The following is a 17,453-nucleotide window of genomic DNA, read 5'->3' as shown; positions in this document are numbered from 1 at the left end:
TATTAGCAAGAGATCTTTCTTTTTTCCTTTTTTTTTTTTTTTTAAAGTCTTTTTAAAAGTTCCATTACAATCATCTAAGAATGAATTTTACATTTTATATTCCACTAAAATGTGATGAAGACTGTCATTTATTTGTTTCATTAAGGGAGACTCTGAGATCCAAAATACTTAGAAAATCTAAATACAAATAGGCAGAAGACCAGACTTCAGCTGACTCAACAAAACCACCCACAAACTCCAAAGGGGAAGTTGTTGGGTTATTTATTTATTTATTTATTTTTCTTCCCTGGGAACTTAAGAAAGACTCTTCCAGCATGAAGCCAAAGGCAGTTTTAAGTAATCTAAAGAGGAAGGCAAAGTAAGCCTTAAGATTAGCTTAACACGAAGACAAGATTCTCACACTGTATGGAAGCAGATGATCTGACTTCCTCAGGGAATGAAAGATATTCTCTTAAGCATGATTCGTAGTAAAAGATTTCAGATGTTTCTGCTTGATGGCCAAGTTGGTGCAAAAAATCCACTACCCTGGTTTTGAATCATGTTTTTTTCATCTTTGAAAATATATTCAAGGCCATCTTTTTTAATCATAACCCTTCAGGCACCAGTAAAGCAAATTGAAGAAAAGTTCTTATGTAAATTCAATACTAGATCTTTAATTCTTACAATGCACTAGAATTCAGATTGATTATGGATTGGGAGAACTACCTCACTGACAAAATATAAAAAATAAGATCAGCTTAAGCATGAGCTATTCTGATACTTGCCATACAGTAATGCTTATGTAAATGATGGAATGTGTCTATCCTCTCTAGTATTTCCTTGGTAGTACGAAGCAAAAAAGGCTAAATTTATTAATCTTTTTCATGCCTTACATAAATTTTGTGAGATAGAAATTGTAGTATAAATCTAAACAGTTTCCAGATCGTGGTTGAGCTTGTGGGAAAAGAACAGCAGGAAGAAGAATATTATTACAAAATTTAAAGGTTTTACAATTTTTTATTTTTGTCATTCCTTTTGTACTTTCTCGTATAAGTAGACGATGATTTTTGACATATAAATCACAGACTTGTCAGCCTGGCCCTAAACCTCAGAAATACACTTCTTTGTTGCTAAACTCTGATTTTCTTCTCTTCTATATATCCCTGATAGATCCTCTATCTTTGTAGAGATATACCTTCCCAGCTGATTTGTTTGACCTAATCAATAAGAAACCTTAGACAGACACATCATTAAGAAAGCGTAATTGCTCTTTGCAGACTAAAACTGTGCACCAATGCAGCTGAGATCATATTTTATCACATAACTGTATTAGTTCTTTACAATTACAGACGTATATAGATGTGATTATAGACATGATTACAGTTGTATTGCAGAAATGATTACAGAACACTTTCGATCTCTCAAATCTGTCAACACCAAGATAAGCTTTGAAAATAACTGAAGAATGATACTCTGTCACATCAACATTGTACTGTGTATACAGGATGATAAGACTAGTAGTTTCCTGGGTGACTGGCAGTTTTTATAGATACTGTTTACATTAGTAGTCTTCAAAGTGAGAAACAGTGGTTGCATAAATAATGAGATTGCATCATGCTAAATATCATGGAGTTGAGCTTTCTCGTCAGTCCCACTGTCTTAGTGATGATCTCATGAGCAACATAAGGCAAAAGGCTGAAAGAAAGGCTCTGATACCATCTACTACCATAGCGGATGGTATTTCCTAGTAATCTGAATTCCAGAATTAATAAACAGGAATAGGTCTAGGCAGTTTCCTGAACAGAGAATCAAAATACTTAGGGTCCTAGAGTATAAGTCTTTTGACCTATTTTAGTTGGTTAACGGCACTAAATACTACTTTCATGCTGGAGGCAGCTTATCTTTGTAATAGAACTAGAAAACCAAATAAAAAGTCTGGAGTGGCAAAGTAGGAGTGGAAGAACTAATAAAACTATCTTGGGAAGTTGTTCTAGATCTTCACTGTTCTGATGGCCTTTTTTAAATTGTCCTCTATATCTATGACACCTTCTGTCACCTTGTTCTCATGACAGCACATTGCTTACATTGTTCGATTCCATTTCTGAAGTCTGTTCCTTTGATGTATTTATGGATATCAGTTCTCCCACCTCTGAGTCTGCACTATGCCTGACAAGCCCACGTAACTTCCGGTACTACATGACAAAGAAGCAACAAAAAGAAAACAAAGACTCATGGAAAATAAATAAAACATTCCTTTCCTCATATCTTCCTCCACTAAATAGCTTTACTTATTTACTCTCTATAATATCTTGTTTCAGAGGCTCTCCTCCAGTGAATCAATGACTTCAGTGAATCAATCTTTTACTAAGTATTGTTACTGCAATTTAAATGGATGTAGTATGCAACCAGGTGGTTGTTTATCAAGTCAAGAGGAACTAGTAACTTTAAATCAAATCTTTATGTCATGCAACTTTCAAATGAGATTATTCCTCACTAGTCAGAAGAGCTTCTCCCACTGAAAAATAACAGCTGACATAAAAGGTGTTCACAATTTACTCACACAAAAGCTGGCTCTCTGGATATATTTCAGATAGTAGCACTTGCATCAACTTAAAAAAAGGCTTGAGACAGGAAATTTCTATGCACCAGAACCAAGAAGTTTTTAGTTTGATCCCCCAAAGCCTCAGTTCATAACTTTTCCGATTGTTACATAACATCTGTTCTTCTCTTGTAAAACGCTGGCGATAAAACTGATAGAGCATTTAGAAAACATTGAAAAAAAAAAAAGAAAATTAGATGCCTGACCAAAGTTGCAGCCAAAGCTTTCAATAGCAAGAGTTGGCTTTTCCTGCATTTTAAAGCTTGGCTCTTTGGAGGAATATTTCAAGGGTATTTTAATTTCCCTCCTGTAATCAGTGATGACAGTTACAATTTTAAACATAGGTGAGCATATGAAAGTCTCAACATATTCTTTTGGATTCAGAACATGTTTTTAAAAACAGCTCTAAACCTATATGATTACCTTGGTGCATTACCTTGGGCTGAAAAATATTCTTCAGACAATATTCCACTGTAGGATGATAAAGTGTCTTTATAAAACTCGTGGGTAAGGTCATGTCGTTCCAGAGCATAATTTTAGTTCCTGCTGCTTCCATCTTTAACTTCACCAAGAGTTTACTACATTAGATACGTCTTTTTGTGATGTTCGTGACGCTCATGGTTTAGAAATGTGAGTTTTATACAATTAACATAGTATTATATAACTGTCTTCCTTACAAAAAATGTATGCTAGGTTAGCAGAATATCTGTTGCTTGACAGATAAGAATATGAAAAGGAAAATATAGTGTTAAAACACCTAGTTTGTTAGAATCCATTTGAGTTTCAGAACAAACAAATAGCCTCTTATACCCCATGTTGTATTTTCACCAAATCACTTGTTGCCCAGCAATCAGTTAGCTACTTAACCCTATGAGCAGCCACAGCAGATCTTTTAACCATAATCAATAAGCTTCTGGAAGACAAGTTTGCAGAGAAAAAGCCTCAGACCACATACAGCAAAGGAAATTAAAACTCAGCATTCTAGAATGCAAAAGAATTGAGAAAAATGAAAGTTAAATGACTTGACTTTGATGCTTGTGTTGAAAGATGCATGAAGATGCAGGAAATACTCTGAGGCTTTTGCACACGTTGACGTTGTCACAATAACAATCTTGTTGTATGTTCATTTAGACATTTAGTAGTTAGCTTAACCAGAAGGTCTGTCAGAATACTGCATTTGGAAATGTATGAATTTGTTTACCATTCAAAAACTTGGAGCCTATCATTCCACAGATGTCAAAAACCAAAGGAAGACCATGAGAAATGACACTGTCGGGTTTACATTCTCATAAACCTGTTTTAAATTATTCATTTTCAATATTTCAGTGGGTCTTGATTTTGTTCTTCTTATCACTGTAACTGACAACTTAAGCTGTATATATTAGGTTTGCACCAAGAACTATTTGTAATATTCATGTACGTTTCTCTCAGCTGTTCCCAATAAAAGAATAAAATCTTATTTTAAATATTTTTTCTGGTGGGAAAAAAGAAGTTTTAAGATCTTGATTTCAACTCAGTTCTCAATTATTTGCATTTTAAAGCTACATAGTAAATATTTCTACTTCAAAAAATTCTAAGTTCTTAGACAATATTTTGCTTCCTGCACATTTAAATCAGATACATTCTTACACATAGTCAAAACAGAGAACAATTCGCCATTAGAGTAAAAATTTGTGCAAAAATAACACAATCATATAATCATACTTTTACTAAAAGATATCTGTAGCACATACATCTTCTTAATGTATGCTTCTTAGTGAAGCACGAATTCGGAGCAAATAAGTATTTTATTAATGTTTGCCTTCAAAAAGTATGAGAACGAACAATTTTTATCCGAAGTGATACACTGATGGAGGAGATTCAAGTTAAAATTCCTGTGACTGAAGAAAATCCAGGTACTGGATTTTTAATCTTCAAAACATTTACGTATGCTCATAACACAATGCAAGTGCTGGGCATAAGCCATTTACCTTGGCTAGCTGGAATTACCAATACATTATGCTGTGTCTTAAAGCAATTAACTTGATATGTTAGCAAGAAAAAGGCAATTATACTTTTTAAAGCTCTCCGTCTAAATTGAAAACATTTCCACATGTCAAAAATATCTCTGATTGTTATTCAAGTAGCGTATCTTTTCACTGCAGAAAATGAAGAACAACTTTTTCGAAGTAGTTTACCAAAATCTATCACAACACTGCTAATTTTAGAAGTTCTTTCTGAAATTACTTTCCTGAGTCATATTATTTGTTTTTAAAGAAATTTCCAGAGCAGCCATTTCAGGAATCTGAAGCACCATATCAAGTCCGGAAAAAAAAATTAATCTGAACATGACAAAAAGCTAGTGGAGGAAAGGCAACACTTTCAAAATGTTTCCTTCAACATAAAAATCTACTTTCTGTATTACAGTTATATATATATATATATATATATATATATATATATAAACATATATATTTTGGATTCTTGTGCATTCCTAAAGGGGAGGATGCTTTTAAGTGATTTTTCCTGCTAATGTCGATGTGCTACATGCAAGTTTCTTTTAGGGATGTTTGAAAAAAGTAGACATGTCAGCATTTCATAAAGTTTTGGGAGTTCTAACAATTCATACCTTCATTTTAAAAGAAAGATCATTCTCATTTGCCATGACTTTAATATATATAATTGAGGCTCCAATTTAAAAGGCTTTTCTTTGTCCCACTATTAAATACTAAATTGTTACAGATGGTACTTTTGGCAGATGGTTGTATATGAAACTGAGTTTATAATAGGCCAAATTTGACTTGTGCAATTAAGGCAGTGAAGATTTGGAAAGCAAAAAGTGCCAGACCCAAACAAGATCAGTTTGGTAGACACAAAAATATGAAAGAAAATTGATTTTTCACAGTTAACAAATACATTGATCATATGAGAAATGTATTTCTAAATGCATGAATTAAAAGAAAAGCAGGCTTTTACGGCCAGAGTATAAACCAAAGTGTAGCTTTTTGCCTACATATGCCTATAATCCTTTTTATTCTTCATCTAAAGTAATGAGATGAACCAATGCAACAGCTTAGTGCTGCTGAGAGGCCTCTCAGTGACTCCTTTCTGCAGCTTCCCTCACTCTGGTATTTATTTGACCCCTCTGCATGTCAGTAAATTCACAGACAGTGACTAGCCAATTCAATTCAGAGAAAGCAAACTAATCCCTGAGGAATGAGGGGAGGACAAAAAGAGATGTAGAAGGATAAGAAGACTGGGACTACTCTTGGTGGCAGCAACCTTTCCTACTGCCTCTGCCATTTGTCAGCTTGCATTTGAAGCTGTGTTATATACAGTGTCAACAGGGTTTCCAGATTGATCACTGTGTTTGCAGGTAGCATTGCCTGCTTTTGCATCTTATGGCTTTCAGTTGTGTTAAGTATTTCCTTTCTCTTGTATTGTACTGAGAAAAGATCAGTGATATCCAGTAACCATTCTCTCCTCTACTTTTTATATTCCTCTCTTCCTACACCTCTTTGGAGCTGCCCCAGCTTTCAGTCCATTTTCCATATATTCATTGTTTTCTTATAAAGTATTTGCTTATCTTAGGACTAACATTGCTGTTACATTCTTTTTCAGATGGCTGACTACCACCACCATAAAAGCGTTTCACTTTTTTAAAAAAACATTCAGTTTCTGCTGCATATCAGTATGTTGGGTGATTTGTTCTACTGAATGTGCAATGTCGATATTTTTTAACCTCTTTTCCATTACTTAGGATAGTTACATTAAAAAAGAGCTTGCAAAGAGTTTTTACTAATAATGACAACTACCATTATTTATGTAGTTACAATTAGTTCAAAATATTCCTTCCAAAATGCATCTCCTTTACTTTAGTATAATGAACTTCACTTGCCATCATGCCATCTGTTCCCTTATCTTCAATAAACCTTTACAAAGTTCCTCAGAATCTCTTTTAGTTTCAATTAACCTGAGTAATTTATGTAGCCTGCACATGTTGCCATCAATCTGCAAACCCTCTTTCCAGATTGAACTACATGAGGTTGCTGACACTTAGAGCACATTACCTCCTAGGTTTTTGCTACGTTATAAATTAACCATTTCTGTGTAGGTATTGCTTTCTGTCCTGAAGATACAGGAGATATAGAAGAGGACTTAGTTTTCTTTTTGGAAAATCTAAACAAGGATTGTTTAGATGATTTCTCTTTATTCACCCATTTTTGACACATGAAAAATTCTACTATGTCAGAAGCATCATTTCTTCTATAGGAGATATGTTTTTATTCCTTTCAGAGAACTCTAGTGTAGAGTTCCCACCTTCTTTCTATTGACTGATTTATAAATACAGTAAGTTGTATTTACAAGAAAACAATAAACACAAGGTGTCTATGAAATATAGATGTCTGTAAAATAAAATTTTAAAGATACCAGCAATTCAATACTTTGAATTCAGTAAGTAAATGATAACAGAATGTACGTATCCCCACATATTTGTAATGATAAAACAAAACAGCTCTTTGACAAACTGAGTTAATTTACTGAGTAAATACTGAGTTTACTTCCAGAAAATTTGCTCAGAGGCATGCATTGGGACAGCTGGAAGGAACCACAGTTTTCAGTACGGAAGCTATTGCTTTGACACATGTACTACAGCATCCTTGTTATAGATGTGCTGATACAAAAACTCATTATGAAAATATATACATGATATAATATGACTTCCTAGATGACTTATGTAGTTCTCTTAAGTTTCCCAGAACTCCTGTTATTAAAGATGACATTTGAATTTGCCTGGCCTATCATGAAATTTCCTTGTCTTATATAGTAAGCCTTAAGGAAAATGCATGGTCTCAGAGAAGGTAAGTACAAACCTTCTCGCAGTACATGCTTTTCAATGCACATACTGTAGCATTCCAACAGAACTTTTGTTAGGATTTTTCATGAGTGACATAGTTTCTCAGCAAATCTGCTACAGTGGTATTTGTCAAATTGTACAGGAAAAAAAAATCTTTCTAGTTTTAAATGTATGAATTGTGCTATGTTCTTGGATGCAAAGCAAGAAGGATTTGTTTCAACAAAAATAAACCAGTAATTCACAATTGGATTAACTTTACATATGTCACCAGCCATTTGTAAATGTCAACAGCATTCTATGGTGTGGAATGACCAAAAGAACTAGATAATCTGTCTATTACAGGCTAATGCTCAGTAGATCACCAGAATCTCTTTGAGAGGTTTTAAAAAATGAGGAAGACATAAGAAAGAGAAAGAAAACATGAGAAAGAGATGAAAGTAGGGTTTATAAAGATCAGAAATTCACTCCAATGAATTTAAAGACCAAATGAAAACACTGAATCAGATATTTGTAAAATGGTCAAGTAATAAAGCTATACATGAGATATAGCACAAAGCAATAACAAGACTCTCCTTTTATCTTAGCAAGTAGCTGACTCTTCAAAAACTACAAGAAAATTCTTCAGTAATTATTATTGAGTGAAAAGCATTGTTACTTCTAGAACTGGCAGACCAGTATTTCAGTGAGTACTTCACAACTGCCATAAACAATACATTACTACTGTGAGTATGATGGAATTAAACATAGAATGAAACATACTGCACAAAATGGTGCATTAATTCTAATTGTGAGATTTTAATGTTTATACGCAAAGCAAAATGATGTGAATAGATGTTTATAAGAAGATTCGTATTTGATGTGGGCCTTAAGAATGTTATGTGAAATTAAAAAAAAAACATCACTGGACAGATTACTACAAAATGTAGAAAATATTAAACATAAATAAATCTTAGAATTGAAATATGCAAAAATAAAATTTTTTTGGATGCCTTCTTGCTGAAAGTGATGATCCTCACCTAAATGCAATGCATGCCAGGAAAGGTGAACAGGGAAATGAAGGTACTTCCTATAGTAGGAATAAATTAATGACTTTTCTGTCTGAATGAGGAGAGAGAGAAACTAGAAAAATGAACAACTATCTTCAGATTTATCTTGGTTATGAAGATAGAAAAAAAAATCCAAAACATTTGGTCACATATATGGGAGAAAAATGTCATCCTGCAACCGAATCAGAAAAAAAAAAATGGAGGACACCAGCCTGCTTAACAACGGCAAGTCTAATCTTACTCTAATTTTAAAAGATAGCAAGAATCTTACTTATGCATGAGAAGAGAGCTTTAGGTGTCCAGTTTTATATTATTAAAGGAATAAGTATGGAAGAAATCCGTGAAAACAGACTCGGATGGATTATGGGCCTAATTTTTAAAGGGCACAGATTTAACGACTGGCAGCTAAAACCTAGGGCACATTCTTTGTCAGGGATTATAACACGTAAGATCAAAGCAGTTTCAGTGACAGTATTTAAACTTATTTTTTGAAAATAAGGCTTGTATTTCCTCAAAAATAAGAATACACTACACATTTGAAGCATTTAGACTTGTCTCAAATGTGGTAGTGAGCATTTTTGCTATTAGAAGAGAAATGCAATCTACACATTGCAGAACCACAGTTATTTTTTTAAAAAAAGACATCAACTATGACTATTGGAGATATTTTTCCTTGTTAAAATAACCACCAGAAAACTCTGTTTATTCAGGAACATATTTTTTAATCCAAATGAAAGAGGGTGCCAGGCAGCGTTATACAAGCTTCCTAAATTCATTTGGCTGACTAATGTTCCTATTCCTGTATGACTCAAAGTGTTTTTTTTTAAAAAAAAAAAAGAAAGAAAAAAAGAAAAAGAAAAACAAACAAAAACCTGACATGATTAATTTCAAGCAAGAACTGACATCCAGATCTATAGCAATTTAAAGACATAATAAACAGTACTGTACAGTTGTCATTTAATGCAAACCACACAATTTTTGCAAAGTTCACTTAACAACCAGCAAATAGAAGCAGAAGATTATAAGGCTGGACCTTAGGACTTCCTTATGATAAACCATTAGCATGCTTAAATTTCAACCTCCCTAAATTTCTAAGACTTCATTTAGTGAATTATTTCAAATTTTATATAGCATATTATTAGTGTAAATGCACATTTCTGATTCCTCACTGTCTTACTTCAGTCCACAATGACAGTTACACCATAAAAGTCAGTATTTTGATATTCTACTCCCATTGAATACACAATTATGAAATCTCCATAAGCTAACAGAGAATTCCAGAGAATTTTTTGATCATCATAAAATGGAGGAACAAACATCCACACCTCCCTGTACACGCTAGAACCTCTACACTTACAGGCACTTCTCAAAACCACATTTTATAACAATGAACCTGGTATGTCGGTGCAATACTATGAGCTTTCCATACATACTACAGCCATGCTAAGTTCATTCTTTGACTAGGAGGAACTGCGACATAGTAAATTATTGCATGATTTGCACAGTGTTCATCTTCTGTTTTAAAGGGAAACAGACTGTCATGACATGCACAGTTTAGTTTTATGGTCTGACTTACAATTCACAGAATACCATTTCTTTTAAGTAATTAGAGATCATGTGCTACTAAATAAACCTACAAATCCACCCAGAGACAATGTATCATGGTCTAATCATAATGAAAGACATATTTTGGTTCCTGCTACCAAGTGAACATCATACAGCAAAGAAAGTATTATATTCATCTTTCTATGAATATTCAAATAAAATGTATTTACCTTTCAGGTATCCACATACAGATCCTTTCAAAAAGAGAGGGTCAAGTATTATTAGGCTCTTCCTCAGAAAATAAGGAATTAATTTTACATGACATTTAATTTCCAGTTTCTCAAGACAGAACAAAAATATTCAAAGAAAAGCAATAGATTGTATCAGCAAAAATAGTTTAAAAATATCCTGCATTGGACTCAAATAAAGCTTTATTCTGAGGAAATTCTATTGTGCTAAAATACTCATTTATCTTTCACCATACTTCTTTCATGATAAAGCATAATGTAAATTCTCATGCAGATTATGTCTCTACTATAAAGGAAATGCATGCAGCTGGCACACACTTTTCATCATGTGTTCTTCTAGGTTCAACCAGGACATTCCCACAGCTCAGCTGTGCCCTCACTGTGTACAGATTTCCAGCTCTGTGTGGCAGAGGGCTTGCAGACCACGCTTAGGACCTTCATTGCATGTAGGTTTCAGCACAAACACAGGCTGACATCCAAATAAATTATTCGTATATAAAATACAGCTGTTTCTGCACTCTATACGTATCTGGAGACTGGGCTAGGATACCTGGATTCCTTCCCAACTTTCATTACTTGCAAGATAAAAGGGGTTACTCACTCAGGAGGGGAGCCACTGGAAGCCTCTAGGAACATGCAACTCTGCCTGTATCAGGTAGACAGATTCCAGTCAAAGCAAATGCAGAATTTGGATCCTTCCACACTTTAAATAGGCTGCTTATATAACTTAAGGTACTTCTAACATCAAACTGGAGGTACTTTAAAACTTTCTTAAGCTACTTCTACAGAGAGCAAAGACAACCAGGATAAGCTTATACCTGGCCCTAACACTCAGTGAGTTGGATGGCAGCAGAACCAAGAAAAGGCAGCGGCTGAAAGTTTCATTTGGGTCACTACATCAAATTTTGAAACAATTAACACTACTGCATTGAAGTTAGCTTCAGTCACATGCAATGGCCACACTTTGAAATACCAAGTTACATTGACAGAGGGGACTGGCAGACTGATGTGTTGAAACTTTGAGTTGCAGACTTCTAAATCTTTCTGAATGGAAGTTCAGAGGTTGCCACAATTCACAAACTGTGAATTAGGATTTGTGGCTGGCAAGTAATCCCCCCTCCTTCCTACTTCATGTGTCAAGCACACTCAAGACTTAACAAATAAGCCTAGACGTTCAGCCGATCTTAAAGTATGACCTTACCCAAAACAGTTAAAATCTCAACCTTTGCGTACCCATGCAGATTTGACTCTTTAGACTCAAAGTTTACACAGATGTGACACAATGAATAATTACGCACGCAAAGCAGAACAGCTTCAGCAAAACAGACTGGAGTGATTTAACCACTAGGCACCCAGGCTCAGGTGAATTATTAGAGATCAGACTTTTCTAGATGGACTGAATGTATGTGGGTTGCAAATCCTGAGATAACCACTGTAAACTATACGGTCACCTTCTTGTCACAGCCTACCCTAAACCCACAAGCTCTAGTGAACATCAGTTTGGGATGAGGTCTGCAATGCCACCCAAGGGCTGCTGACACACACCCTGCCCTCTGACTTTCTGCCTCTGCTGCTCAAAATTAGTGAGAAGCCAAGAAAAGCAGGGGGAATACCAAGATACTGAGCCAGATTAGAAACCCCACTGAAACACTAAGAAACATCAGGTGAATGGCTATAACGCAGGCTCTAAATCACAGAGGCAACAGGAGGTAGCTCAGGAGGCTTGGCCTAAAATGATCGTGATCTTGAGGATCATTCCTGAACCTGATCTTCTCCAGCCATTAGGTTTTGCAACAAAAGTGGAGCAAAAGAAAAATAACCAAATCCTACAGTTCCTTCATACTTAAAAGCCCTCTTTAACAGCAGTAAAGGGCTAGTAGATATGGAAGCTAGGCCTGTAGTGACCTGCTTGAGAGGTCCTTCCAGGAGCTTCCCAAGCCCCTGTCCGTTTTTCATGGGTAGTACTAGACCTGTGCAAGGGAGCCTGCACTGAGCTTGCCACCACCTTGTCTCACTTGTGCTGTTGCTTTGAGTGCTGATGGAAAGCCGGAGGCTCAAGACTTACCCACTTTTAAAAACCATGTGCTCCAAAGCACACTGTAAGCAGTGAGAACTGCAAGGGCCTACTTTAGGAATACTTGTGGTGATATCTTTAACCTGATGCCAGAAGCACTTAGAAAAAGGCAATAGTACTGTTAAAGCCTTTTGTCTAACCTGCAGTCTGCTCCACAAAGCAAAGATAGAGGAAATATAAATATACAGAGAGAGCAGAAAACTCCTAATCAGATTAAAAATGGTCATTCCATCTATCTACCTTGTACAATTTAAATACTGTTTACACAAAAAACAATCAATCTTTCAGCCAGTGGTTATTCGGTAACAACAGGAAATTAGAAGATAATTTATTCCTATGTTATTGTGATGTAATGTGTTCATCAATTTGAACTCCTGGACTCATATATTTAGACATACAGTAGGAATAATATCTTCATTAACATATCTGCTTTCATTAACCATGCATGCTACTAGTTTTAATCAAATAAAATACTTAACACTACTTTGTTTTCCCTGGGCAGTTTGCAACTGTAGTGTATTTTCAGTTTTCGCCATCAGAGTAATAAATGTATGATACTATTTATATTCGGCAAAAACTAAAATCATTCAACAGAAAAAAAGCTACATTTTATGTTCTCCCAGCAGTCAGCTACTTCAGCATTGATAGTATCTGTTATCATCAATTTTGCAAGTTTAAATATGATTCAATACACAGTCCAAATCACTGCCATTCGACGAAAATAAAGAGGAGCACTTTCCCTTGCCACTCACCTTACATTGGTCCATCTCCCTTTTTCCACAAGTGCTCAGGAAAGCTGTGTGTTTAAAGACTGACTAACCTCAGGTTTGGCATACCAAAAACCAGGGAAGAGAACAAACGCTTTCGTTTTCATCGGTCAGCTCCCACAGCACTCAAATGGAATTGCGTAGAGATTTTTCCTGCCTTGCTTCAAATAAATGGGTGTTGTGTTTACATATCGCATACTGAGCATTGCCCACCCTAAGCCAAGGGCTGTGTCTTGCCAACTCTTAACTTTTGTACAATATGGCGATTACATGAGCCAGCATACCATTAAGTCGCAAAACAAAACTTGGAGAATGGCACTGTTAGCTTGCAGAAACGTGCTTGCGTGCACCTGAACAACTGAAATGCTTTGCACTAAAGGGGAACCTACGTTTCAGCTTGGAAGCCGATGCAGGTCATAACCAGACTGGGTAGAGGCCTCAGTCTACAATACAAAATCACCTGCCATAGAGCACAGACATAAAAGCTTACGGATACACTGTATAAGGAGGCAAGAAAATCACCAAACACACTGTATAAAAAACCTCCCCATTCCTCCAAGAGCCTTCTAGATTTTCTGGGTTTTTTTTTTTTTGACGCTATACTTTCTTCCAAGACGAACATCCAGGTGCAGTACTCACAAACTGGTCTCCCATAATCAGAATCAAAACCAGACAAAAGGAAAAAAGATCTCAGTCTGTTACTGAATGCGTACAGAACTGTAACTTTCTGGCTCCTACAGATTCTCTTTGCCTATCTGACAAGCAGCAAATGCCTATCAGGAACTCCAAATGTTTTCTAGTGCCTAGTGGTCTTTTTCTTACTTAACTGGGAGAGAAATATTAGAGATCAGAGCTTACTATTTCCCAGCAAGCTCACACAAATATATCAGATATATATTTTACATTCCCAGTTTAGCCTATCAGGATGAGATGGGAACTGGCAATTTTTACCCTCTTTTTTTACAACGACTACATCCATAATAATTTACACAGACGCTTCCACTTAGGCCACACAAATATTCTATGTGTAGGACAACCTAAATAGGTCAGTTAGCTACTAGCAATGAATATACACATTCAAGGCTAAAAAGTCGAACTCAGATCCAAGACCTAATACTCAAGTTTCTAAGAGATTGTACGTATAACTCCTTGCTAAAGATAAGTGCCTTAACCACTTATCTGACAGCCTATACCACCATCAGTCTTCTGAGTCAGCTCCATGTGTGACTTCTCTTTACAGCATATTTCTTAGTAAGTAACTTAATCCTATTTATATTGTCTTCAAAAGGAACAAAAAACAAGGAAGAGACGACTACATGTTTTTTCAAGATATTTCACACCACCATCACTCACATTCTTCAAAATGTAAAAGGCTGTACAGACATCAGTGCTACTTTATTTGTTGCAACATTAACATGCTAAAGAATATAAACTCGCTTCCAGTAATAGTTTTAATTACTAAGTATATAAGCCTGCAAATCCTCTCATACAAGTAATCCTTCAATAAGATTAATTCATGGAAATAGTCCCACTGAAGAAGGATTTGTAAGACTGGACCCTAAATGTATAATCATAATTTTAAAGGCATTACTGCTTAAAGAAAAAGGTGTTGACGCATTTAAGATAGGGGGTTGCATGTCCAACAAACTGCATAGTTTCAGAAATAATCCTTCTAGGACTAACACAGTTGGGTAACATGTTTCTGCAGTTCCCCCAGTTGATTGACTGGTCTCCAAGTCAGCAGGACGCTGTCTTCTCTTCAGTGGCACTGAAGTATGACTCAGCTATTCCTTCAGCTGCACTAGTTATACATTATCCTTGTGTAACACCAACACAAACATCATTGATTGTTTGAGGTATGAAGGATCCAGCTATTATATATACTTTCGAGGCTTATCAAGGTATGGTTCTCACTTCCTCTACTATGTCTAATTCTTATTAGAATTCATCTTAATTCTTATTACGATTCTTATTTCAAACTTTCCTAGCTTTTCAATCCTATTTTTTCCTCTGTGCCAACTACTGGTTGATATGAGAAGCAGGGGAACACAGATTAAAATTCACTTTAATGCACCAAGTGCCACAATGTGCTTATATTCCCCCCTTCTTGTATCCCTGTCATTTGCTTTCTCTTTGCGCATAGGTCTTCATGGTTTAATGAAAAGTTTTCCCTGACATTTCATCTGCTTTACTCTCTTCGGAATGACTAATGGTTTGGTATCACATTTGTTTGCTAATCCTTAAAATGAAGGAAAAACAATTTGGAAAGCTATGAGTCTGTCTCCGTCTTCCAAAGGCAGGAAGCGTAACTACTTGAAGGCTGACAGATGCTTCGCCACCACGACAAGAAGCTGTTCCACAGGCTACAGTTTGTGATCCCTTGAGTCAAGCCATATGGTGCTGAATGCCAGGACTGCCTGTCTTTCCCAGTTTATTAGAAGAGAGGGATTATTCCTGCTTTGCCCTGAATTTGGAGAAGTTCTCCGTGGGTTTTAAAAGTTTACAGTTTGCATGAAATGAAATTAAACACTTGATCACTGGCACTTACAAAACTGTATTTACCTTCAGAGGTGTTTTTTTTTTTTTTTCTTGTCAGGAAACAGCCCAACATGCATGCTGCCATGGACCAGGATAACATCATACTACTTTTATCCACTCCAATTTTAAGTGAATGTATAAACGTTTACTGAATACACAAAGATGACTATTAGTGCATAAGAGACCCTTCCCAATTAATAATCTATTTGGCCTGTGTGACCAAGATTTCATGTAACGTCCAGAACAACAATGCTGAGGTGCAAGGCATCTTTATCACGTAAAGGGGACAGCACGAGGGAATTGATGCTTTTAGACTTCAGAACTGCTCATTTCAGATTATTCCTCACTGCATTTCAGCATCACAAAAATTAGAGGTAATCAAGTTACAGCTCCTTAAGCTAACAGGCATGTTCTCCAGTGTGCTTGCCACTTGCATTTTAAATACTGCAGAAAGCAAGTGTTGCTAATCCCACTTTTCTCTCCTACTATTTAATTGTCCTAAAGACTATTTAATAGTCCAGCAGATTTTAGCAAGTAGCTGCTTTAATGCATTCTATGTCTTTTCCCCATGCTGAAGTTGGGGAGGATGGGGGGACATCTAGGAATCCCCAAGAGCAGGGAGAAAGCAAAGCCCCTACTTTGCTTCTGACCAAGAAGGGAAAGCAAAAGCCCTCGGCCCTGGGCACGCTGGTCTTGGCACGGGGGCTCAGGAGACGGCGCTGCGGGCAGGCAGGGCGGAGGGTGCCGCCGGCACCTCGCGCAGCCCGAACATTAAACTTTCTTTCAGCACTTCCGTACGTTATTTTTTTTTATTTTATTTTATTTTATTTTTTTTAATATGCGCAACTGCAACCTATAGGGGAGCTGGAACGGGGCAAGGCGCGGGGGCGGCCGTTGGGGGCCGGGGGGCAACGGGTTTCCACGAGGGCAATTCCCGCAAGTGCCTCTCCGGAGCGCGGCGGCTGCGGCCAAGCCGCCGTCGAGCCGGGCCGCTTGCTGGAACTTTTCCACTGGCGGCGACGTGCCAAGGATAAGACCTGACGGATTTATTTATTTATTTCATTAGGAAAAAAAAAAAAAAAAAAAAAAAAAAAAACCCTCTCTCCAAAATCGCTAATAGCGGCTGCGGTTCCCCACGGCTCCCCGATGCCGGGGCAAGGCAGCAGCCCGCCCCGCCGCAGCCGGGACGCGGGGCTCGGCGCCTCCGCCGCGCAGGTGCCCGCCCGGCTCCCGCTCGCCAAGCGCGGCGGTGCCCCCCTCTACTCACTTGTGCCTTCTTCATAAGGAACGGCAGCGCTGCAGTCCAGCCCAGCCAGCCGCGTGCAAACTCCTTTCAGCGGAACCGTAGCTCCAGCATAATGCAGCAGCCGATAGTCCACGCATTGGGGTTGCCCAGGGCGAGCCCCGCTGCCTGCCGCGCTCCCGCCGCCGCCCCTCTCCCCACAGCCCGAGCGCAGGCACTGACTGGAGCCGCCGCCGGCGCCCGGACAGGTCTTTTATACCTCCGATCTGCCTCCCGCAGCGGCGGCGGCAGCGGCTGCAGCGACGGCGGCAGCCCCGGCAGGACACGCCTTTCCCCGCCCTCCCGCCCTCCCTCCGTCTCCTCCTCGAGCGCTCGGGAGCCGAAGCAGATCCTGCAGGGAGGCGGGAGGGGAAACCCGGGTAAACTTCAGGGAAGGGTAACGTGCAGCGCGGCCGGCAGCCGCCCCCGCGCGCTCCCACCGCGGCAAGCGGGGCGCGGCGGGGCCGGCAGCGCCGCGGGGCAGCGCCGCCCCAGTGCCGGCCGGCGCGCGGCCCTCCCGCGGGGCCGCCCCGCGGCG

General features: G+C 37.9%; 1 protein-coding gene across 2 annotated transcripts in view; it reads right to left on the bottom strand.

The window, feature by feature from the left end:
* Positions 1 to 17,165, bottom strand: part of KITLG (KIT ligand) — a 51,543-nt gene extending 34,378 nt beyond the window's left edge. For both annotated transcript variants that reach the window (XM_088532936.1, XM_088532937.1), the window contains exon 1: positions 16,901 to 17,165. In XM_088532936.1, coding sequence (XP_088389062.1) covers positions 16,901 to 16,915 — 15 coding nt within the window. In that variant the 5' untranslated portion in view covers positions 16,916 to 17,165. The remainder of the gene's footprint in view (positions 1 to 16,900) is intronic.
* Between the last annotated feature and the right edge of the window lie 288 nt (positions 17,166 to 17,453).

This window comes from Tinamus guttatus, unplaced genomic scaffold (assembly GCF_059628265.1).
Source record: "Tinamus guttatus ecotype Peru unplaced genomic scaffold, ASM5962826v1 Tinamus_guttatus_pri_ptg000472l, whole genome shotgun sequence".
Lineage (NCBI taxonomy): Eukaryota > Metazoa > Chordata > Aves > Tinamiformes > Tinamidae > Tinamus > Tinamus guttatus.
This window is presented reverse-complemented; position numbering and strand designations above follow the sequence as displayed.